The 24,632-nt window shown below is 55.5% G+C and overlaps 1 protein-coding gene across 3 annotated transcripts in view; it reads left to right on the top strand.

Moving 5' to 3' along the window:
- CDH23 (cadherin related 23) overlaps nt 1-24,632 on the top strand; it is a 363,598-nt gene that overhangs the window by 130,624 nt on the left and 208,342 nt on the right. For all 3 annotated transcript variants that reach the window (XM_028151376.2, XM_054728837.1, XM_054728836.1), the window contains exons 7-8: nt 2,526-2,654; nt 10,637-10,715. In XM_028151376.2, coding sequence (XP_028007177.2) covers nt 2,526-2,654; nt 10,637-10,715 — 208 coding nt within the window. The remainder of the gene's footprint in view (nt 1-2,525; nt 2,655-10,636; nt 10,716-24,632) is intronic.

Below are 24,632 nucleotides of genomic sequence, written 5' to 3'. Positions count from 1 at the left end.
CACGGAGGGGCTCCACTTGGCCGGTCACAGAGCCCAGATCTCTGGGAAAGACCCACTGGATGGAGGGAGGGTCTGATTTTGAAAGATGAGGTTCCCCGAGGCTTGGTCAAGATGCAACGGCCCCTGGAGAGGCCACTGCAGACAGCACCCTCGTCCTTTCCTTCTCCCCGGTTAAGTATTAGCTGCCGGGGAGGAGGTGTGTGCCGATATTTGCAAAGCTGACTTACGGGGTTGGAGCACTAGCAAGGCCAAAAGCCGCTTTTTGCACCCACCCGTACCCTTCTGCACTCCCTTGCACCCACACATGGGTGGTCCCCTCCTACCACTCCCCATGTGTCCACCCCTGGGCCCAGAAACACACAGATGCTTGCTCTCTTCTCACTATGAGCCTGTCCTTACGCGATCATTTCCATCCGCCGTATAAATGGCTTTGTGCAGGTGGGGGAGAGAACGGAGCTGGGCACAGGCGTGAGTCTGGGTGGCGGGGCCTCTCAAGCTGGGATGGTGAATGCAGTTAAATTGTTGCTAATGTCCCAGCAATCAGGCCTTGACGCGGGAGAGCAGGAGGGGCACAGGACTCCTTTTGGTAATGATGGCTCCCTCCGCCCCACACCCCCGTGCCACCTCCCAGTCACAGGTCCCTCTCAGGGCTGGTGCTGTGCCCTTGGCTGCTGGGCATTTCCCCAGGAGATTCTTCTATGTGGCATTGCAGGGAGCAGTGTGTGTTCCAGCCACCACTGGGTGGGTACCAGGGTGGCCAAACGTGAGAGCTGAAGGCCCAGAGTGACAGCTGGAAGCCTGGGAAGGTGCCTGCCCTGCCAGATATGTCCACTCCCTGTCTTCAGCCATGGAGTCCAGTGTGGGCTGGATGTGGGCATCTGCAGGAGCAGGACTGAAGCTACAGTGTGGGATGGGGAGGGCAGGTGCCAGGATGGACAAAGCCAGCTGCCAACAAAAGCCTGGTAGTGGCAGATCAGAACCACCGGCAGCCCCTGCCCAAGAGGTCAAGGGACCTCCTGCCAGGCCTCCTCCTCTGGCCGTGTCTGCTGGTGGCCATTCAGGTCTGTGGCTGAGAGCTCTCACCATGGGCAGTCCCCAAGCCTAGGCTGTGGACACCGTGGTCTTGGAGCCTGGGAAGCTGTCTCCCCGTGGTCCCTCTGCCCACCTCTTCCTGCCTCCAGACTCTCCCCTCCATTGCTACACCCACTGTTCATCCCCGAAGGCCCCCTACTCTCTCCTTGGCTGCCCCTGAGGAAGGACTCTTAAAACAGCCAGCCCTTCCTTCTTGAAGGTTCCACAGCTCAATCGGTGGAGGGCAGGAGCAGGCACTAGGTTTGTAATGGGGGGAATGCCTTGGGTGTTCAGGTCACCCCAGACAAACCAAGGCAAATCTAAGCCAAGGACAGTTGCTCCTCAATTCCCAGACCAGAGAATTTACAAGCCCAAGGGTCCATAGAGGCCATTTCATGTCACAGAAAAGGGAATTGAGACTCCAAGAGGGGGTGACCCAGCAAGTCAGGGACTGAGCGTATGTTAGGGTCCCACATCAAGAGAGTTAAGGGCAGATTTTTATGTCAAAAGAACCTGAGTTTGAGTCCTGGGTACACACTTACCAGCTGTGTGACTCTGGACACGTTACGTAACCTTTCTGAGTCTTTGTAAACGCATCTGACTAGTACACACATGATACCTACAAAAGCAAATGCGGTGTCCGCACAGCGCCTGGTACCAGGTATATAATCTGTATTCAGCGTGCAGCTGCTATTCTTGTTAACTATTGTTATTCAACAGTAGTGGGCTATTTAAGTGGGCTTGTATTTTAGGGTAATAAAATAGGGGTTTCAGGTTTTCTTTCTTGGTGAGCTTTCACAGGGCTACATTTCCAGCTAACTAGGAGGGTATCAACATTGCCTGTCTGGCTGAGGGGGATGGCCTGTGACCTCTCGGGATTCCTTCCTGGAGTCCCCCAATGTCACAGGCCCTGGAGCTCCCCCTACTGGTTCCACTGGAAACACAACGTGATCAGTAAACCAGAATGCAGAGCAGGGGCGCAGGTCCCAGAGCAGCCCCTCTGGGGTCCAAGGGCCTTTCTTCTAAGAATCCCATCCTAGTCATTCCCTTGATGTTGATGCTCGGGGATGAAAGGGGGCAGAAAGTGGGCATGGAAAGGGGCAGCGGCCCCCTAGCTGAATCCCAAGCCAGTCGCCCCACCCACCAGATATCCGGTGGGCAGGCCCAGGCTGGGCGGAGGGCAGGAGACCGGGTTCTGCGCCAGCCTGTTTGTGGCATTGGTTAACCACCTCTCACTGGGCTCTGGGGTGCTGTTTGTGTTTCCCTGCACAAGTCAGAGAGCCGTGTGGGTTCTTGAGTTCTTCAACTTCCACATACCTGGGGGAGTGCAGGAGCACATGTGTGCACACATGTTTGTGTACATGAGTGTCCTGTGTGCACATGTGTGTGTTGTGTGCATGTGTGCCTGTCCACAACATCACTTAACCTAAGGCTGTGTATTTTTGTCTTCTTAGGATCAAGACAAGACCAGGCCTCTGTCCACCCTGGCCAACTTGGCCATCATCATCACAGATGTCCAGGACATGGACCCCATCTTCATCAACCTGCCCTACAGCACCAACATCTATGAGCACTCTCCTCCGGTAAGACCTCCCTGCCCTGTGGGGCAGGGTCCTCCTTGGCTTTCCTGCTTCCCCCCAATCCCTACGAGCGGCAGGAACGGGTGTCCTGGCACAGAGAAAACCCAACTCCCTCTTCACACAACACCCCACCGCACTTCATCCCCAGCAGGCTCTGAGTGGCAAAGAACAAAGACTTGCTAGGGCAAGTGAAGGGGGGCAATGCAGAAAGATGTATGTGGGTGATGGGACACCTTTGGAAAATCCAGCCTGCGCTGGAGAGCAGATTTGGACTCAGCCAGGCTCAGGGAAACATCCGTGTGGCTCAGTCTTATCTCTCCAGGCCAATAGGTCCATCTACTTCTCTTGCCAACGGACATTGCGCCGAGATGGCGGCAGCGTGCCCTCTGCTCGCAGGCCCTTCAGACGTGGCTCTTCCCTGAGGGCTCGCTGCTCCAGCTGCCCCTCCCAGCGGCTCCGGCTGTAGGTTTCTCAAGCCCAGGATTTCAGGAGAGACACCTGAGTAGCTGTGCTCAGGATTTTGTGCCCTGTCATAAGGTCATAGATCACCATAGATCAGCCTGTAGATTGGCTGCCCTGGGGCCACGTGTCCTCCTCTGGTTCAGTCCACTGTGACCGGGTGACTTTAAGAACAAAACACATGCCTGTGCCCGCTCAGCTGTGGGCCAGGCGAGCAGTGACAGCACCCCTCGCCTGGTAGCCATCTGTGCTTTTGTGCAAACTGGGATAAGACCGCCGCGGTGGGCCGATGAATCAGAAAAAGGCAGCTCCTCCGGGCAGACGACTCCCCTGGCTGTGCAGCTTGGGGAGCAGCTCCTGTGGAAAGAAAAGCATGCTCTTCCTTTTGAGAGGGCTCGGTGGGCTGAGAGGAAGGACAGACAAGTGGGTGCTCAGGGCCCCGCCTGCACATCCACACAGGCTCTCGGCATCGGGCACGCGAGAGGCGGGCTTCCCTTGACCAGGCTGCGGACCGCGCCCCTGGGCCACCACAGGCCAGGCAGCCTGACCTGCGGTTTGGAGACTCGGTCTGTCCCGACGATCGCACTGTGCTTCAGCCTCTGGCTGTGCAGGGGTAGCCACTTCCTTCTTGGGCCCAGGTATGGACTGAAGGAGCCAACAAACAAGACACTTTTTGGCCTCCTACAGAGGGTGTCTGAAGCTGCCTTGAGGGCAGAGGTGGGTGTCTCAATGCCTCCGCCACAGCCTTCTCTTCCGTGGTGGTCCACGGACAGCAGAGGCTCCAGCGTTTGAGACTGAAGGCTGTCTCCGCCAAAACATCTTTGCTAAGCTCCCATCTTCTCAGCCCAGGGGGCTTTCCCTGACCTTTCAGGAGGCAGGCCCTCCCACCTGCCCTCTGCCCCGGACACCCCGTCTTAATTCTCATGATCCTAAACAGCCTGCTCCACCTCTGCTCCTCAGATGGACTTAAAGTATATCTCGTCAGGGTTGGGGTCTGCTGTGGGCATCGCACAACATGGATGCTCAGGAAGTGTTTACGGAATGGATGGATGGATGGATGGATGGATGGATGAGCGAATGAATGAATGGTCATACAAGCCCTCTTACCCCAGTCATCACCCGTCATGTGAAAGACCATGCATCTGTTGGTTTTCAGCTCACTGACCACCTTAGTTAGAATTTTTTTTTCCTGGCTTCATCCTCACTGGCCCACAGACATAGCCATCCCTCTCCCCTCAGCTCTGGTAGAATTGACTCCCTGTGCTGCCTAACTTACCACTGAAGTATAGTCACACCTGTAATGTTCACTGATGTGTAAGTGGGTGACGTTACAGCCCCCAGGGATCAAAATACCTGAGTCTCTGGAGCTTGTCACAAGCTTCCTGTGGGTCTCCCAGGGCATCATGCCCAGGACCCAATGCAGAGAAGATGGGTACAACCACTTGTTGACTGAAGTGAGGATGTGATGGTGGCTGGGCAGCCAGAGGAACTTGGAGAAGGTCCCTGCACAGCCATGCACTCGCCTTGGCCACATCACCAGTCTCCAGACTGCTTCCTCATGGGAGACGGGCCAATAATGTCCACAGCGCCTCTCGCCTGAGGGGTTAGCACACTCGGGTAGAGCACCCAGCAAGCACCAGCATTGCAGGCGTTCAGTCCCGGTGGCTATGAGTCAGCCAGTCCTCAGTATAGAAGTTGGGTTGGGCTGGGGGTCCCATCCTCAGCTTCAGCTCAGAGTCCCGATAGTCAGTAAGAAGGGTGCTGACAATGTGGGTCCTCTGAGACCCTTCAGTGTGTTTTTTCTGTCATCCCTCTATCATAGCCAAGTAATTTAATTGTTCCAGATCTGCAGATTTCTGAGTTTATCCATTTATTCGGTCTATGTTTCACACTTTTATTAATACACTAGATGTTCATTAAGCCCTTCCTGTGTGCAGGGCCCCGCGCTAAGCCACACCCTCTCCTCTCCAGATAATCCCACAGGCCCCTGCTAGGGTGACCCTCAAACAGGGACACCTACTCCCCTGAGCGCCTCTCTCCTGATGCTTGGTTTCTTAACATCTGATGTGTGCTCTCTCAGGCGCAGGGATCTGGAGATCTCTCTGCCCTGCTGGGCTGTCCCTTTGTCCCCACGAGGACACAGAAGCCTTCCTTTCTTACTGAGCTGGGTGCTGGGGGCTCTCCCTGCTCCCGAGTGCCACGGAGCCATCTCTGCGTCCACACCTCTGCCGCTCCTCCCTGTCCCCCACGTGGAAGGAGCTCTCCAGCCCCCAGCCCTGCTGCACGGCTGTTCTGCGATAGGCCGATTCCCACGCACCCGAGCCTGATTTTCCAGGCTTCTAATTGGTTTCTGTGCCTTGATGCAGGCCCTCCATGTCCCTTTACGGTGTGGAGCCCGGATTGAATGCAGAACACCCCAGTCCCCGCCAGGGCTGAGGAGCACCATGGCCTGCTCAGCCTCCCGGGTGGGGGACCCAGGCGTCCCCATTCCCGGCCTCACCTCTGCTGGCCAGGGCCTCCATTCAGACCCTGGCCCACTCTACCGCTTTATCTGTGGCTCCCAGCGTGTATGCCTCTCTCTATCACAGTATCAGCCCGGCATGCCTCATCTAAAGTGTATATATTACCTAATAAAATCCTTCTTATTTGGGATTATTGCATCAAATTTTAATTTCCTCACTCGAGCAGCGGCATGTCAGCCTGCCCGTCAGTGAAGGACCGATAGAAGGTGAAAAGAGCGGATAAACTGCACAAATTACTGCCGGCCGATGCCTATCAGCCCTTTGACTGGAATTGACTGGAATTAAGAACTGAGAAATAGGATTTTCTGCCTCAGAATCTGCTGTGGCAGCTCTTGTCGGAAGTCCCCTCAGCCCCCACCGGGCTCCCCCCAAGGGCACCTCCCCCTCCTGAGAGACTCCCCCTTCCAGGTCCTTAATCCTGTCGTGAAAAGGGGGAGGGGAGAGGGAGAAAGGGGGGGGGTAGACCAAGATGGAGGCAGGCAGAGCTCGGGTGCTGGCTTCAGCTGCCCCCTGGCCAGCGTCTCTGGAAGGAGGCAGGCCTCAGAGAGCAGGGAAGCCACGTTCCTTCTGGAGAAGTCTCAGCTTTCCTGGCCTTTGCCCTGATGACCCTACTGGTAGCAAGCCTCATGGGTGGGTGAATGAGGCTGCCTCTCAGGCCTCACCCACCCATTACCTTGGCACACCCACCCAGGCCCACCCCAACACTGCCCTCCATGCCCCAGGCATGCTCACCCACCTGTGACTTCAAGCAATCCCTGACCCTCAGAGCCCATTCCCTGTCTGTGGAGGCTGTGAGGAAAAGTGAGAGAGCCTGTGTTGGGTGCCCAGCATCGTGCTTGGCACATAGTAGGTGCTCCCTCAGAAAACGCCTTACCTCTAGGGTGGAATTACTAGTGTAGGGTGCTGGGGAGTCTGCATTTGCTAACATTGTTTGGAATGGCACATACATTCAGGGAAGAGCACCTCCGCTTGCATAGGATGCTCACAGCGGTTCTGGGCCCCAGTGAATAGCAGGCACTTTTCTAGCATTTGCTGTGGACCGGGCACTCTTCCAAGTTGCCTTACATGTGTCAGCTGCTGAGGGGTGGGAACTGGTATTATACCCATTTTACAGATGGGGAGAACAAGGCAGAGAGAAGTAAAGTAACTCAAAGGATTCAAGCCCAGGCAGTCTGGCAACAGAGTTAAACCTTCACCCTCTTGCTGTACTGCTCTTCCCACCACAAGGAGTTGGGACTCCACAGGCCCATGTACCTTCAGCCTTGCTGGGGGGCCTCCCGAGGAGAAGACACCCATGTCAGGGTGAGCCCCACCTCCAGCCCTCCTGAGCCTGCCCACCTGCTCTCCTTGGAGCACCCCCAGCTCGGGGCCCAGCTCGGGGTCAGGCGGAGGCCTGCTTCTCCGTCTCCTCGTCTTTGGAAATAAGTTTCAGTATATTGAAAATATAATCTGAAACAAGATCCGTGGGGTCCCCAAGAGCCCCCTTTCCTCCCTGTTAATTCCTTCTCATAACATTGCCAGTCCTTGTGGCTGCACTTGTATTAAAAGCTCAGAGTTTTATTAAAAATGGATTTAGTTACCCAAAAAGAGATGAAATCCCAAACTTTGTCGGGAGCCTTTTAGATCTGACTCTGCAGAAGCTCAGGTGTGGCTCTTGCTGGGGAGCCAGCCTCCTTGTCGCCCGGTGCTGGGTTGCCTGCTAGACCCCTCTGAGCCCTGCCCCCCAGGAGGTGGCCAGGCGCCCAGTGCAGGAGCGCCCTCAGGGAAGGTCCACGCACAGCTATGATGACTGAGGGTTCTTCGGCCACTAAGTCTCCTCTTTGCACAGGCCAGCAGTGCCCACCCCCAAGCCCCACAGGCCCTCAGCAGACCAGGCGCGGCCCCAGGACCCTCAGGCTAGAACACGTGTGTGGCCCAGGCCAGATGAGGCTGTAAAAAGGGAGCTGTCCCCACGTCCAAAAAGCCTGTCCTGGCAGCTGGAGCCTTTGCCAGAGTCCTACACCCTCAGGGCTTCCTCCTGGGGACAAATCCAGGCCTCTCCTAAGTGAGGGGTGACCCCTGGAAGGACAGACCCCAGAAAGGAGCTCCCTGTAGGGTGGTGTGGGGAAGCGTTGGTGTAGACCCTTCAAGTCTAATGCAGGGCTTTCCAAACGGCCTCCCACCGCGCCGGATCTGGGCTGTTAACAGATGTTACAGGCAAGAGTCTGTCTTCAGATCAGCAAGTCTGGGGACAAAGGGTACCAGGTTTCCTTTTCTTATTTTATTACTTTATTGATTAAGGTATCACATATTTGTCATCAACCCCCCCCTTCCCATCCCAAACCCCCCCACACACATGCCCCCAATCCCCCTGTTGTCCGTGATCACTGGTTAGGCTCATATGCAAGCACACAAGTCCTTTGGTTGATCTGTCTCCCTTGTCCCCACCCTCCCCTACCTTCCCTCTGAGGTCTGACAGTCTGATCAGTGCTGTTCTTGTTCTTCAGTCTATGCTGTTCATCTTTTCCCCTAGATGAGTGAGCTCGTGTGATACTAGGAATACACTTATAGGAACCGAAAATGAGACAAGCAATGATGGTTATGCTGAGAGGCAAATGAATCAGTCTATAGTGAGTTTCTTTCTGGGCCAACAGTTCTTTTGAGTCCCGATTTCTATGTCCAACAGTTGTTTATGTGTCCATAACAGCAATGACATTTCAGTTCTGGATGGTGGACAAATGGTGGTAATGCAGGTCCGACCCTCTCTGGTTTGGTCCTGGGCAATCTGCAGTGACGCACATCTGCTGACTGCTAGTAGGTACCAGGTTTCCTTGCCACTTGACTACTTCCAGGAGCCTTAACCCTAGTAACACCTGTTGCTGCATCTCCGAGGCAGGTGTGGGCTAAGTGCGTTTCCCCACATTTGGCCTGAGTTAATGCTTGTGAAGTGCTTGCTCTAGAAGCACGATAGCAACCACCTTCACAGATAACCGCCATCATTACTGAAACAGAGACTGTGGCAGAGGCAGCGCCGCCTGGCCGGCAAGATCCTTTGGGCGCCAAAGTCCCTGAGTTTGATTCCTGGCTTCATCGTTCGCTTGGAAAGGCTGCTTAACTCTTGCTCCCCAGTCTCTGCCTCTGTAAAGTGGGGCTGTCTCGGCAGTTGTGAGGGGGAAGTGAGGTGGTACACAGGACGTGCTTGCAGCCGTGACACCGCGTGGCTGCTCGAGACAGGACAGCTCCTGCTGCAGCTGGTGCTTCACAGCCTCTGGCCCCACTCGGGTCCTCAGAGCCCACCAGGTGGGAGGCTCATCTGACGGTGTCTTCCTCTGGCTTCTTCCGAACAGCCCGTTTCTCGCAGGGATCTAGCCAGGGCTGCCGTCCCTGGGCAGGAGCCCAAAGGAGGGGTCTGGCCTGCCTTCTGCACAGCCTCGGCCCCTGGACTGTGTCCATCTCTCTGCGGGAGACATTTCTCCTGGAACATTCTCACCTCTCAGCCGACCGGGAGTTGTTCTGGGCTGTGCCCCGGGGCTCCAGGAGAGATGGAGAGACAGCTGTGCAGGGGCAGCATCGGCTGGGGAGGGTGAGATGGTGGGCGCCCCTCCTGTGTCCTGGCGGTGAGACCAGAAGGAGTTGGAAGGGAGGCACCTTGCACCCCAGGGCCCCACCCTCCAGCTCAGGGGGCCCCTGTCAGGAAATAAGCCTCTCGTCCCAGGAGAAGGTGCTCAGATGGGGATGCAGGGCGCAGCCTGCGGGATTCAGCCTTCAGCTGAGGAGTAGGTGAGAGACACCAAGGCCAGGGGGCCCTTTGTTATGAAAGCAGATGTCAGGGTTGGTAGTTCCCTAGGGGACAGGGACAGGGCTATCCTGCTGTCCACCGTGCAGGGAAAACTGCAGCCTGGGCCAGACCTGAGGCAGGCATGGTGAGCAGGCATGGCTGTCTGGACAGCGGTGTGGTAGGGCCTGGGGGACAAAGTGAAAGCTGCTCTGAGCTAGTGACTCGGCAAGTGGTAGTGATATCAGAATCCTCTCATTCATTCATTCATTCATTCACTCATTCACTTAATCAACCAACTGGTAGTTGAAGGTGCCCATTCACATGGATCTCTTCCTAGAGAGTTCAGTTCTTCCAGCCCCTGCCTGTGCTGTATCTTTTCCCTGGAACGCCTTCCCCTTCATTTTTTCTCCCTGGCAAACTCCTCCTCATTCTTTATGACTCCACCCTAAATGTTGCTACATGTACGATCCTTTGCCAGCTCCTCCAGGTGGACTTCTGTGTCTCAGTAGTGTACGTGCATATGTCCTCGACCCTTTGCCACAGACTCTGTGCTCCCAAGAGCAGGGACCCTTGCATCTCCATCCTGGTAGTCCTGGCTCCTGGCCCCTCCTCCTCCAGTGCTGCCAGGAGAATACAAGGGGTGTGGGGCAGAGCCATGTGAGGTAGGAACTGCCGGCTGTGGTGCTGGAGGGGCAATGGTTCACAGGGCCCAGGGTTGCCACAGTCATCCCTGGAGACATTTGTGTTTAGAATTTATGGTGCTTTCGTTCTTAAGAGTAATTGATTATTGATGTTCCCCTTTACTCAGGTCCTAGTGAAAACAAGGTCCCAGGGTTTATGCTTTATTCATATTAAGGTGCAGCAACCTTCCTAAGGCCACAGAGCACTTGGGTGGGTGATTGAAATAGAAGCCAGATCTGTTGTACCCCGACTGGCTGCTCCTCCATCAGCTCTCCTCTTCTGGGTGGTCTCACCAAATGGTGGGAGATGGGGAGGTGAAGGGCGAGTGAGAGTATCAGCAAGATCGGGCCTCTCCAGAGGACACAGGTGTTTGCCTGGGGGCCTTAGTGGATGTCCCAGGGGCGAGGGGGGCACCTGAGGCCTGAGCACCCGGCATCTCCTCCCCCGGCTGGCCTTGCAGCATCCACCTGAGAGGGACGCTGAGGGTTCCGGGACAGCTAGAAAGGAAGAGAGCAGCAGCTGGGGGCCGCACAGCCAAACTCAAGCCCCTTCTCTCTCCCACCCAGGGCACCACCGTGCGCGTTATCACCGCCATCGACCAGGACAAAGGACGTCCCCGCGGGATTGGCTACACCATCGTCTCAGGTAAGGCCAGGCTATCCCTGGGCCCTCACCACCATCGAGAAAGAGCCACTGCAGGGGTGTCGGGCTCTGGGGAATGGGTGTGTGGGACAGTGATATGACCGACTCTGACCAAAGGACCTGGAAAAGGGACTGACTGCCTGAAGGAGGAAGGAGCAGGGGAGGAGAGACTGAGGTCTGAGACCACCCAAGGCAATATGCTCAATATGGGAGGAGGAGAGGAGCTTGGGATGAGGCTAAAACGTCTGGGGCTCTTGGGCGATGCTGGGGGGCAGGAGTGTGTGCCAGTGTCCAGGTCTGAGGCCTCTGGCCCTAGGGACTCTGAGCCTGGACCATGGGTGACTCCCATCTAACCTCCTGTGGTACTCCGGGTTTTCTTTTCCGACTTGATGACAGAAAGAAATGATGTTTTGACATCATTTTAGAGCTAATAGCTGCTTGGGCTGGTTTCATGTTCTTTTCACATTTCTGACCATTAGAAATTTATGTGTCGTCTGGACTACAGAGGGGCAGGCATGTAAGCCCTCCTCTCCTCCCTGACCTCTTGGTTGAGCAGAGCAGTGACAGACTACAGAGAAGGTTCTGGGTGATGGATCCCCTGACCCATGTTTCCACCCAGAGACTGAAGTAGCGGCTCCGCCCTCCGTCCCAGGGCAGGTGGCTTTGGGGCACGGAGCTGGTGAGACCTCCAGGAGAAGCTGCTCGCTCACGTACAGACGCTGGCTCTGGCCCTGTCCTTTCACCCCTGCCCACACAGGCCTCCCTGCCCTGCCCACTGGGCAGGGAAGGGCCAGCCTGGCGCATGTGGGCAGGTCAGACTGATGGCCAAGAGGACGGCAGGCCACCAGGCCAGTGTCCACCCCATCACACCTCTCTACTTCACCCCCAAGGATAGGGAGTGGCATTTGGGGGCATTTTTGCCCTAAAGCTCAAAAGACACCAGATGAAGTGACCATGAACATAGAGGTCGGGATCTTTAGCATATTGCCTTGGGTGGTCTCATACCTCAGTTTCTCATCCATAAAATAGAAGCAATAAGAGTACCTGCCATGGGTGGTTCAAAGGTCAGAAGACAGTACTATATGTGAAGAGCTTAAGGCATGTATATGAGGTATTTTGTAAGTATTAGCTGTTATTATTACTGCTCTAAGCTAATAATTCTCTTGGGAAGCTGGGGGTTTGTTGGAGGGAGGGAGACCCCTCACATCCTTGGAAATGCAGGAGATCAAGGGTATAAGGGGCTCCCTGTGACCGGTAGCTGCTGGCGTGACTGCTATTGTACCTCTAAGCCCAGGCGACCCAAGGCCCAGAGCTGCCAGACCAGCTCAGGTGCAGAGCAGCAGAGTGGGTTTAGGCCTCTGCTCCCCCCACCCTGCTTCCCTGTTCTGAGTAAGCCCCAACATGTACTCGTGGAATAAATGAGTGGATGGATGTTACTCTAGGGTAGTGGGGTTTCAAACCCTAGTAAGCCAAGAATTGCGGGGGGCTCCTCCCAAACATGCTGAGTCCCTGGCACTGGCAGAGGCCCTCACTGTGGAGGCCTGGGCTGGTGGCCAGGGTGGTCCTTTCTCGCAGCTCCCAGGCATCAGATGCAGGTGGTCCTTAGGCCAGGCTGTGGACAGGCCGGTCGTAGGAAGGAAGCCGCTCTGCCGGAGGCGGAGTCCCCTCTGGTGGGCAGAGGAGGAGAGTGGCCCAGGCTGCTGCTGGTCTCCATGCATTTTTCAAATTGGGAAGTAAAGCCAGTACCTCCTGGTGACAAGGAACTTGCACTGGAGATTGGAGGGAACACCAGTGAGCCCCCAGGGTGATGGAGTCGGGGGGCCAGCAGTGAAGGGGACACCTGTCTGAGTGGGGGATTGTCTCCTCATCTCATTGCCTCTGGGCTGGGGAGCAGGGAGCCAGGGCTTGGCCTGAGGTCATGGCCAGACCGGAAATTCCTGCACTGACTCTGGGAGGCCATTCTACATGGCATTGGTCCATTCCAGGTCCATGCTGGGTGCCAGGTGGACTGCCCTTCACCCCCAGGTCTTCTCCGATTTTCACAGATGACCCCAGCCAGCTCTTCCTCCTCCCCGCTTCCCTTGGAGCAGGAGGCTAGAGGGTGGAGCTGCTGAGGCTGTGGTGGCTGGCCTGGGCTTGGAGCTTAGAATCTGGGGACAATTGCCATAGGACACTTCCTATGAGTGTCCAGCGACATACTCTCCTGGACCAAGTGCCCAGTGCAAACAACAAGATGAGAAGGGAGACTCAGGATGTGAACCTACAGGTAGGGGATGTGGGTGAGGGTGGGGGCAGGTGGCAGAAACTTCTGGAAGTCCTGGAGCACTGAGCATAGCTTTATTCGATTCCCGCCGCCAGCACAGATGTGCTTTAGGGCTTTTAGAAAGGATGACAAATGGGTTTCCTCTCACATGCCAACTCTGATTGATTGGTGATGGCTGCCTGAAGAGGACCATGAAGCCAAACAGGCCGGGTGCTGTATTCAATTGGTAGAACCTGCTGTGGGTGTGGAAAGAGAGAGGGCCATCCATACTGTGGCACATATTTGCCATCCTTGGTAAGGTGGCACTTGGACCACAGTCGCAGGGCAGCGGCTGCAGGCCTGTTTGTCACTGCTCAGTCCCACCCGAAGCCTTTCTGACAGTTTGAGGAAAAGGCAGGCCTCTTTTTCTTCCCTCCCATCCTGAGACCTGGCTCACCAGTAGCCACCCCCCTGTTCCTGCCTGCCCTTCCCCTCCGGCCCCAGCCTGCTGTGGTCTCCCTGCGAGCCAGCCTCAGTAAGAGCCTACAGCAGCAGACGGGCAGGAGGGCAGATCCCCAGGGGAGCAGGCGACAGAAGGCTGGGACTTGGCCTCGGCTCTACTTCCCTCGACCATTGTAGACACTGCTGCACAGAATACTGCCTGCAAGGCTCTGGCCTCACACCTGCATCTTGAAGCAGGAAGAGGGGATGCTCACATGGGCGTGCCCGGCGGGGCTTGCTCCAGCCCCAGGTACTCTGCGACCCTCTTCATTTGACAGGCAGATTCGGGGGACTCGGGGGCTCCCAGAGCAGGTGGGAGTCCGTAGGGCCACTGTGGGTGACCAAGTCCCCGGGTGCCTCCAGAGCCTGGGCAGGGATGGCTCAGTCTGCACCTGGATGGACACAGGCCTGAGCCCACAGTGACTCTTGGCACATGGTTAACCTGCCGGCTCCCTGAGGCCTGGTCCCCTCCACGCTGTTTATCAGCCCTGCAGCTGGGGATTTATGGCTGCACACCACTGCTTTCCCCATTACTAATGACCCCTCTGTTTGCCAAGAACAAAGAGGCCTTCAGAGGTAAGTTATGGCTTCATTGCCACCAATTTGTTCTCAGCCTCTCGTGGCCAAACTGAGACTGAAGGATGACAGAGTTCTTTCCCATGGAGGACCTGGCATGGGCCCCGTCCTCTCCGTGGGCCTGGCCTGGCCTGCCACTCTCCAAGGGCACCACTTCTCCGGGGCCCGGCCGGAACAGGGCTCTGCAGCCTCCGTCCCAAAAGCCGGCCGCCTGGCGTCTGAGCAGACGTCCTCTGCCACACAGACAGTCCTGCTTCGAGGGGCAGCCTCGCCCCACTTCCCCGCAGAGCACTGGACTTGGAGTCCAGAGTTGTGGGTTTGCGGCCCAGCGCGGCCGCCTGTAGCAGTGTGTCCATGCAAGCGCTTGGCCCCTCTCAGCACCATAATTCTCATCCAGCGAGCAGGGTGACTAATCTCCATGGCAGACTAGATGGTGCCAGGGAGACTCCAGAGGGCCATCAAATATTAAGCATTATTAATTACCAAGGAAACATCAAGGCCAGGGGTCCTTGGGAGTCCTGTTCTCTCATTTTCTCCTCCACTCGTTTAAGCAGAGAAGTGGTTGAGAGGGCAGGCTCTAGGGCCGCTGTCCGGGAGGTGACTACTAGCTGTGCTGGCCAGTGCAGTGGCTCTTGAGCACTTGAGACGGGCTAGTCAGAATCGAGATGTGCTGTACATATAACCCCCAGGACTTTGAAGACGTAGTATGCAAAACAGGTGGTGAAATAGCTCATTAATAATGTCTTATATGGATGGCATGTTGAAATGATATTTTAGATATACTGAGCCAAATACAACATATTATAAAAATTAATTCACCTTTTTAGTGGCTACTAGAGACTTTAAAATAACCCCTGTGGCTCGTACTGTATTTCTATGGGTAGCGCCATTCCCGAATTAGGCCGCCTTGGCTTGCTCTCCACCACTGACCGGCTGTGTAACCCGAGCGTCGGTTTTCCAATCTGGAAATGGAGGTTATAATAGCCCGTGCCTCCCAGGGGTGCTCTGAGGATTCAGTGAACTAGATTCTGAATTTACAGCAAATGCTCAACAAAGGGGGACTCTTGATTGAGGGTCTCCTCTGGGCCAAGACCTGTGCTAATGTCCTGAGGCTGGGGCAGGGGGAGGTGGAGGCACTGTCCGGGCCAAAGGAACTTGCATTGGGACAGTGGGGACAGACTGTGATGCCCTGGCGGGTAGGACGCTGTGAAGAGAAGCACGGGCTGTGTTGATAATTGTTGCCATGGAGTGATGGTTCTCAGGGCGTCTGTTAGACTCTCCTCTCTACTTTTGTGTGCGTCTGAGAATATCCGTAATAAGTGAGAAAGAGCTTACGGGAGGGGGTGCCTCCCCCGCCATCATCAGGGTGAGGCGACTCACAGAGCATCCCAGCCACCCCTGACTGGTGAGCTGGAATAGCCGGGAATGGTGGAGGGAGGGTCTGCTGCAGGCAGAGGGAACAGCGTGTACCAAGATCCGAGAGTAGGAGAGGGTGGTGTCCATGGAACTGCAGTAATTCAGCGCGGCTGAGCGCAGCACTCAAGGCCGTGGGTAGAGAAGGCCACAAAGGGAGGTGGGGCCTGGCCATGCAGGGTGTGGAATGCCCAGCTCAGGACAATGCCCGACCTTGGCCCTGGGGGCAGCAGGGAGCAGTCCAGCGGGGAAGGGATGTGGTCAGAGGGGCCTTGTGTGAAGTCCGTGTGGTCCGACTGGAGCCAGGGTGTTGGAGGAGGGCAGGAGGGAGCAAGCAGGCCAGTGGGGAGGCTGCCCTTAGTGTCCCGTCCCCAGCTGGCATCACAGAGGGCGCACAGAGACACACAGAGCCTAAGGAGGCGAGAAGGCCACGCTGACAGGGTGTCACTGGTGGGACAGTTGATGGGAGGAGCCCAGAACAGGCCCTGGGCCTGAGGTGCCTTTAAAGCCCCCTTGGCCAGGCAACTTGCTTCATTTAACTCCCAACCACTCAGAGAGGGTCCTCTCTTCTCAGCGAAGTGACCTTGAGTGAGTGACTGAAACTCTCGAAGCATCAGTTTCCCCCTCTCTTAACCGGGGCCAATGGTATCTTTCTCTCGGAGTTGTGAAAATGAAAGTAATTGAAACCATTACATAAAGGGAGTGGCATTGGGGAGTGTCTAGTAAGCCTTCAGCAGATGTCAGCCACTGTCCTCCTGCCGGCCGCCCGTCGGTGGGGGAAGCAAGCCTCTCTCGTGCTGTCCGAAGCCGGTATTGCTGGCTGTGCTTTTACATATCGCCCAGCCAGGCTCACCCAGGTGGCCCGGAGCCCTGGTCGCAGGCTCTCAGTCAGCCCAGGGGCGCCACAGCCCAGGATTCGGTCCTGCCATCCTCTTCCCACAGCACCGGACTGTCCCTCCTCTCTCGGGCACCTGCCACAGGGAGCCCTTCTGCCAGAGGCTGTGGAGCAGTGGTTTTAAAAGGGGGAGCCATGGATCAGCAGCAGCACCTGGGAACCTGTTAGACGCGAATTCTCAGGTCCCACCCAGAACTGCTGTCAGACACTCGGGGGCAGGGCCTAGAAACCCGATTGACCAGCCCTCCAGGTGGTTCTGAGGTCTGAATCCTTTTCCCTGTATTGGAAGGGTTTTCATTTTCCACACGTACTAGACTGATGAGTTCTGTCACTTGCTTCTCTCCTCTTAATTGATGCCACAGACGCCTCTCCGGTGCCAGGAGGGCCCTTGCCACCTGGGGTAGGAGGATTTGGTGAGCGAGCCCACACCAGCACTTTGCACTTTGTCCTGCGTGACAGCCCCCTTAGCCCTGGCACACTCCACTGTCCTCTCTGGAGGCTGAAGAGGCCACCTGTCCCATCATCCTGGCCTTGCAGCCCCTTCCCTCCCCCTCCCCCCCAACCCTGCTTCCCTGGCCCTCTGCAGCTCTGTAGCATCCCCCCAGGGGGTGGTAGGAGAGCTTTATTGGGTGCCTGCTGTGTGTCAGGCACTGGCCAAACACGTTTATCATACAACTAGTGACCCGGTGCACGAAATTAGTGCACATTAAAAGGGGATTAATTAGAGGAAATAATTTAATATTGCTATTTGCCCTTTCTCTATAATAGAAGTGTCAGAGATGAAAGAAAATTAGTAAAATGCATATGAAAACCTTCCTCCTGTCAGAGTCTGGGGCGCACCATGGGAGCCAGAGTCAAGTTCCCGCCCACCCACATGCACCTCAAAATCGAGTGAGACCCAGACCCGGCCGCGCGCGCCCCCCCACCATTGGGCTAGATCCAGACCCAGCCAGTCCCACCCTTGTCAAGCCCCGCCAGGCAGGGGACATAGCCTCAGGTCCCCTGGCCCAGCGCCAGGACGTGGGGTATGGCCTGAGGTCCCTCAGCCCAGACCGGGGGTGGGGTGGGGCATGCCTTGAGATCCCCCGTCAAGCCCCGCCACGTGGGGGACACGGACTGAGATCCCTTGTCAAGCCCCGCTGGGTGGAGGATGCGGCCTGAGGTCCCCCGACCCAGCACTGGGGGTGCACCTTGAGGTCCCCCATCAAGCCCCACTGGGTGGGGAGCACGGCCTGAGGCCCCCTGTCAAGCCCTGCCAGGCAGGGGGGCACAGCCTCAGGTCCCCTGGCCCAGTGCTGGAGTGGGGGGCATAGCCTGAAATCCCCTGTCAAGCCCCACCTGGTTGGGGGCACGGCCTGAGGTCCTCAGCCTGGTGCTGGTGTGGGGGGAGCAGCCTGAGGTCCCCTAGCCCAGCACCAGGACGGGAAGCTCACCTTGAGGTCCCCTGTCAAGGCCTGCCAGGTGGGGGTTGCGGCCTGAAGTCCCCTGTCAAGCCCTGCCAGGTTGGGGGTGCAGCCTGAGATCCCCTGTCAAGCCCCGCTGGATGGGAGACATGGCCTGAGGTCCCCTGTCAAGCCCCATGGGGGTGGAGGAGGGCATAGCCTCAGGTCCCTGCTGATTGCTCATTAAGGCTCCTTATGGGAACTTGGCCTCTGCTGTGGGTGTAGCCATCTTTGTGACAGAGTGATAGTCAATTAGCATATTCCCTCTTTATTAGATAGGATAGTGCACAAGGGAGACAATTGCTCCATTTGTAGACAAGGAAAGCCAGGCTCACAGAGTTACAGAGATTGGCCAAGGGTCACAGTTACTAAGCAGAAGAGCAGGGATTTGAGCCCAAGTCTCTCCGGCTCCAATGTACACCCAGTTTCCAATGGTTCACAAAGTTGGGCCCCTGGACCAGCAGCATCAGTGTCATCTGATGCAAAATCTTGCACCCTACCCTAAACCCACTTGAGGGGGGGGGGGGGCTCCACGTGATGCCACACTGCTGCTCTGGGGACCACACTGAGAGGCGCTGGTCTAGAAGAACACGTGTTGCTAGACATCCCTCCCAAGGGGCGAACACTTGTTCCGAGGGGTGAAAAGTATCCTTCTCTTTTTATGTATAAAGCTTAGATATGCACACAGATATGTTATATCCGTGGTATTGACATTTCCAGTGAGTGGTAGGGAGGTGCTTAGGAAAAGTGTCTCAAATGGAGGGTGGGGGGAGGCGCGTAATGAAAAACTGGTTGAGAAATACCGGCCTAACAAAGATAGGTGAGCAGTGTCAGGGCTGAAACGCTGCCTCCCCGCTTGAAAAGCAGTGGTTTCACCACCAGCAGCCTCACGGGGACCTGCCCAGGTATATTAGTGAAAGGCAAAGCCCTCACTCCACTCTGGATTTTACTTTTAATGTTATCAAGTGAGGCCATTTCTTGAAAATACACTGAGTGCTTTGAAGTGAAGGCTGCATGTGTGTGAGTGTGTAAGTATGTGTGTGTGTGTGAGAGAGAGAGAGAGAGAGTGTGTATGTGTGTGAATGTGTGTGAATGTGCGTGTGTGTGTGTGTGTGTATGTGAGTGAATGTGTGTGTGTGAGTCAAGTGTGTGTGAGAGAGTGTGTGTAGGTGAGTGTGTGTGAGTACATGTGAGTTTGTGTGTGTGAGAGTGTGTGTGTGTGCAAGTATGTGAAGGGAGGGAGAATAATCAGATACAGTCAGGCTTGCACAAACCCACAACCCCCCCCCCCCCGCCCCCGCCCTCGGCCATGGCCTGGCGGGGGGCAGCTATCACAGCAGACCATCGTTTGAAACACATCAAAGCTCTTGTGATTAAGCTGCTTGGCATTTTTCTCCCCCCAGAGAAGTGAAAACTCGGGAAAAAGCAGAAGGCTTTGGATATCTGAATCGCACGCCAGCGCTCTTGTGGGGTAGCACAGTGGGTGCTTGGAAGCCTCCGGAGCTTCAGGGCATCTGGCCGGGCACAGGGGGGAGCGGCCCACCTGGCGGAAGCCCAGGTGGCCTGGGAGAGGTGAAGGGCAGATCAGAGTTGGGTGGGGGGGCCAGTTGGTGGAGGGCATAGAAGGCGAAAGAAGTGGGGCTGGGGCGGGGAGGGTGAACTCGGGGCCATCAGAAGAGTCACCTGTGGGAGGTCTGGATGGTCAGCACAGGAAGCACTGGAAGAGGGGTCTGCTCACGGGCGCTGGCACCCATCCAGGGGAGGGCAGCAGGGTCGCTGTAGAGACGTGCAGGAGGAGTCAGCAGGCTCTGGTGATGCACCGAAAATGGTGCAAGAAAAGGAGGAGCCAAAGAAGCTTCTAATTCTGAGTCTAGGTTTCTGGGGTGCTGATGGTGGCCTAGGCAGAAGGGGACATTTCCTAAGGCTAGCCGATCTATTTACACCGGTGACTGCCTCGACCCGTGTCAGCACATGTGCCAGAACTCCCCAGTCCCATAGCAAGGCAGACATCACTAACCGATCCCAGCACACTTGCCCTCTGAGCCTGGGTGGGCCGCCAAGCCTTGCTTACCCAGCCCGCCAGCTGCCACTAGCAGTGGCAGGCCTTCTCTTTAGAGCTGGAATGCATGTGTCCAAGTGTATCCCATTGCATCTCATGGCTCTCTGCTTTCCAAAATATCGAGGGACAGTGCTCTGGGGGGGCACTCTATATTTAATCATACAAACACACCGGCGTGATGAGTTGTCTCCCACCACCACACCTAAGCAGCTATGAACTACCACACGGACACTGCACTCCTGCTGATGGGCCACAGGAATGCCTGCCCTTCATCTCCCCCTATCTTCTCCCTCCTCTCAGCTCCCCTCCTGCTCCAACACTCCTCTGTGCTCGCCCTCCTGATGAGCCAGAGCCTTGTTCTGTGTTCTTCCACCCTCCTTTAACGACGCCTGTCCACTCTTTGTTGGTACTCATGGCTTCCCTCTTGCTTCTTTCCCATGAATAACAGTGGTCAGTGGGTTTCACTGCTCCACGGTCCTAAACCCTCCCTTCCTGCATCTCCTCTTCCCCACACCCTCTTCATGGGCAGCAGTATCTGTCCCTTGCTTGTGGCTCTATGTTGCCTCCTGAGTGCCCCATGTACCCCAAGACCTCCCCCTTAGGCCCAACCAGAACTTCTTCTGCTACCCCTTGCGTCCACATCCAGGTGGGCAGGCAATGGGCCTCAGCTCTGCTCAGGGGACCACTCTTCAGTGTGCCTGGGGCTGGTAGACAGTCATGGCCAAGGTTGCTTTCGGGGGCTGAGGGTGATTCTAGTTCATGGCCACAGGTTACTTGGCGGTGGGGGGGGGGGGAGTTCTAGTCTAGTTTCCCTTTGTCAACAGGCATTTGTCTTATTTTTAAAAGTTGGCTGTTTTTCAACTTTTTATCATCTCTAACATAATTGCTTTATATTGGACTTCCCAGGGCTTTGAGATCTATGGACAATTATGAAATTGGCAACCATTTATTTTGACATTTTATTTTTCTTAATTTGGCATACTTCAGGCACACAACTGATTTACACATAGTTCTTGGGTCATGATCAACGTTGGTCCCTGTGGGGCTCTTTAGTTTCATTATTAATCTTAATAATATTGTGGATATCTGTGAACTCACCAACTAACCCAAGAGCTAGATCATCACCCATACCTAACATCCCCCTCCAACCCATCCCCCATCTACCTGTCCACGTAATCATCTTTGCATCTTGTGCTTTTTCATTCCCTTACTTTAAAAAAATATTTTGTCATATACATGTGGACAACATATTGCTTAGATGTAATTGTCCCTGAACTTTATTTTTAAACTAGAGGCCCGGTGCACAAAATTTGTGCACTGGAGGGGTGTCCCTCAGCCCAGTCTGCACCCTCTCCAATCTGGGATCCCTGTGGGATCGGGCCTAAACCGGCAGTCAGACATCCCTCTCACAATCCGGGACTGCTGGCTCCTAACCACTCACCTGCCTGGCTGCCTGATTGCCCCTAACCGCTCCCCTGCCGGCCTAATTGACACCTAACCGCTCCCCTGCCTGCCCGATCACCCCCAACTGCCCTCCCCTGCAGGCCTGGTCACCCCCAACTGCCCTCCCCTGAAGGCCTGGTCACCCCCAACTGCCCTTCCCTGAAGGCCTGGTCACCCCCAACTGCCCTCCCCTGCCGGCCATCTTGTGACAACATGGGGGCGGCCATATTGTGACAATGTGTGGGTGGCCATCTTGTGATGAAAGGGCGTGAGGGACAATTTGCATATCACCTCTTTATTATATAGAATTATGCACATTCTCCTGGGACTTGTGTTTTCTACTGAATATTATATATCTGAGGTTCATCCATGTTTTTGGTATCATTTGTTTCTTTTTATTACTACACTAGGGGCCCATTTTGCAGGAAGATTCCTGCAAGACTTCCGGCGGGCTTCCCTCCCGCCACCACCACCTCTCCCGCCCCCCCACCTCACCATCGCTGCGCACCCCGCCGTGCCCAGGCCCGCGCCTGCGGCCGTGCGCACCGCTGCAGCCGCTGCGTGCCCCAACCCGCCATACCTGCTGCCGCCACCCACCGCTGCCCACCTCTGCGGCTGCACGCGCCGCCCGCGCTTTCCCTCCAGCAGCCAGCCGCCTTGCTTTCCACTTTCCCTCCCTCTTTCTTCTATGCTGCCTTCAGTCTTCACTCCTCCCTCCCTCAGTGTATGCAAATTAACCGCCATCTTGGTTGGGTTAATTTGCATACTCACCCTGATTGGCTGGTGGGCATGGCTTGGGCATAGCAAAGGTGCGGTCAATTTGCATATTACTCTTTTATTAGGTAGGATATTATTTCATTATGTGAAATACCACATTTAATCCATTTTCCTGTAGATGGCTGTAGGGGTTGATTACACCTGCACTATGAACATCTTGTATGTCTCTCTTGGAACGGATGTGAGAGTTTGCCTTGGTCTACATACTTCATCTCTCATCCCCACCACAACTCCAGAATGTGGCTGGCCAGTCATTTCATGGACAAAGAAGCTAAAACTCACAAAGCTCATGAAACATGCTTAGGGTCACAGTGCACACATGGTGGGCCCAGGACTCAAATCCAGATATTCAGCCTAAGAAACCAAACAATTTGTGCCAATCCATGGTTTGCATGCCAGACTGGAACCCTAGGATTTGTTTATTCATGCATTCATCGAGTTAATCAACAAATACTAATTGAGTGCCTACTATGTGCTAGGCTCCATGCTGGACCCTGAGGACCAACTATGAAGGGAAAGTCACTGTCACTGCCCACATGGAGCTCACATTCTAGTGGGGAAGAGCGATAACCAGTCAGCAGAGGCAGTGTTTACATCGGGAAGGAAATACGAGGGTGAGGAGCATGAGGGAGCAGGAAGGCTGGCGGGGCTGGGGAGATTTCGGTCACCTGCCTCAGCCTCCCTAGGCTGTGGACAGGGGAGGAGATTTTGCCCCTCCCACCTCAGAAAGGGTCTCAGATATTTAAGGGGCTTTGAACCTGAGATGAGCCCCTCTAAAGCAGCTCAGATTCCCAGCTCCCTTTTTCATCTAATGCCCTGGATGACTGCTCAGCTTTCAAGGCAGCCCCCAGCCGGGGCTAATCTGAAATAAAAGTTTTTATTTATCTAGCTTGATACGCAGTGCAAGGTTAAATCATACAAGAGCAAAAGCAATAAAAGAGAAAGATTAAATGTAAGGCACCGTCTTAGGTGTGCCCTTTTGCAATATGGTAACAAAGATATTAAGCCTGAAGTCACCCACAACCCCACACGGCCATTTCCGTGTCTCCCTGAGCTGGGCTCAGCTGGAGCAGGAAGGAGGAGCAGAGGATGGGGTGGGAGCTGAAGGAGGGAGACGCCCTGGGGTGCCCTGCTGAGAGGGTGAGGAAGCAGATGGAGTTCTACTAGCTCAGCCCATCGCCCACCTCCTGCCCCCACGCAACTCTGATTCATGACTTCCCAGGGGGACAAAAAAATGTTGACATCTGCACCTATATTCCTGTCAGCGTTTCCTTGGCACCACTATTGTGTGCCTGCTATGGGCAAGGCTCCCTGGGGGAGAAGCCTTGATCACACCCCCTTCTCAGGGCCAACTTGGCTCAAGTCCCGGTGACCTAGCAGGTTATTTCTTCTGTCTGTGCCTCAGTCTCCTCATCTGTAAAATGGGAATATTAAGGTTTATCTAAAATAATTATGGTCTGGCTGGTGACCAGCACATATAAGATACTAGGGATCCTCAGCTTGTGGGTGGTAATGGAATCTCTAGAAATAGAAATGTCCCTGGCTCGTGCCTGTCTTCTTTGCCTGTCAAACCCAAGATTTCTGATCTCTAGAAAACCTCCAAGCATTTCAGGGCCTCTGTGGGGTGGGGAGAGAGGCGATTCCTGAGTGCTGTTTAACTGACCTGGTCTTTTGTCCCTGACCCCTTGTGGGCATCCCCTATACCAAACCACTGGAGGTGGGTAACTCACTGGGCCTCCCAGAGCCGCTTGAATGACCCAGCATCCCCTGGACACTCCATGGCCCTGGGACAAAATGGGTCATGGGCAGGGACAGGGACTCCACCAGCTCCAGCCTGTAGTCCTTCTCTCTGTAAGGCCAGACAGGGCCACATGCCACCTTCCCACCCCGTCTCTCTTATAGAACCCATGTTTTAAAGCAATTTAAAAACAAGAAAGGAGAGGGACCTTTCTTGTAGACAAAATGGCAGCCACTGCAAACCCACCCACCAATTCACCAGACATGTCCAGTGTGGGTCCCAGGAAGAACCCAACTGCACAGGTCATCGGCCGAAACAGCCTGAGCATGGAGGACGCAGCAAACACTTCCGGAGGTTGGGAAGGGGAAGGCAGTCTCGGGGGATGACTGGAAAGACTGAGGAAGGGGGAGTCGCCAGCCGCAGGGCCAGGTGTGAGCACACATTCGGGGACCCCCCTCTGCAGCCCTACTACAGCGTGAGGCTCACTGGGGAAGCTTCAGCCACCAGCTGAGCGGTAATAATAACTTCGCAATAGGAGCTAATACTTCCAGGGTTGGGAACAAGTCGAAATGCTTCCACCTGCATCAATCTTCAATCCTCCCAATAACGCCAGGTGCTGGGCACTACTGTTACCCCGTTTTCCAAATGAGGAAACTGAGTCCCGTTTGCCCGGGGTCAGGTGGTTGGTGGGAGGTGAGCAGGTTGGCTCCAGAACCCACATTTGTCCGGCGCCTCTGGCCTCTCTCCTCCCCCTGCCCTGGGCACGGGGTGGTACGGCCCGGGCTTGGGAGCCACCAGACCCAGCTCTGGGCTCTGCTGTCTTCCTGGCCCCAC

The sequence above is a fragment of the Eptesicus fuscus genome, chromosome 17, assembly GCF_027574615.1.
Source record: "Eptesicus fuscus isolate TK198812 chromosome 17, DD_ASM_mEF_20220401, whole genome shotgun sequence".
Taxonomy (NCBI): Eukaryota; Metazoa; Chordata; class Mammalia; order Chiroptera; family Vespertilionidae; genus Eptesicus; species Eptesicus fuscus.
This window is presented reverse-complemented; position numbering and strand designations above follow the sequence as displayed.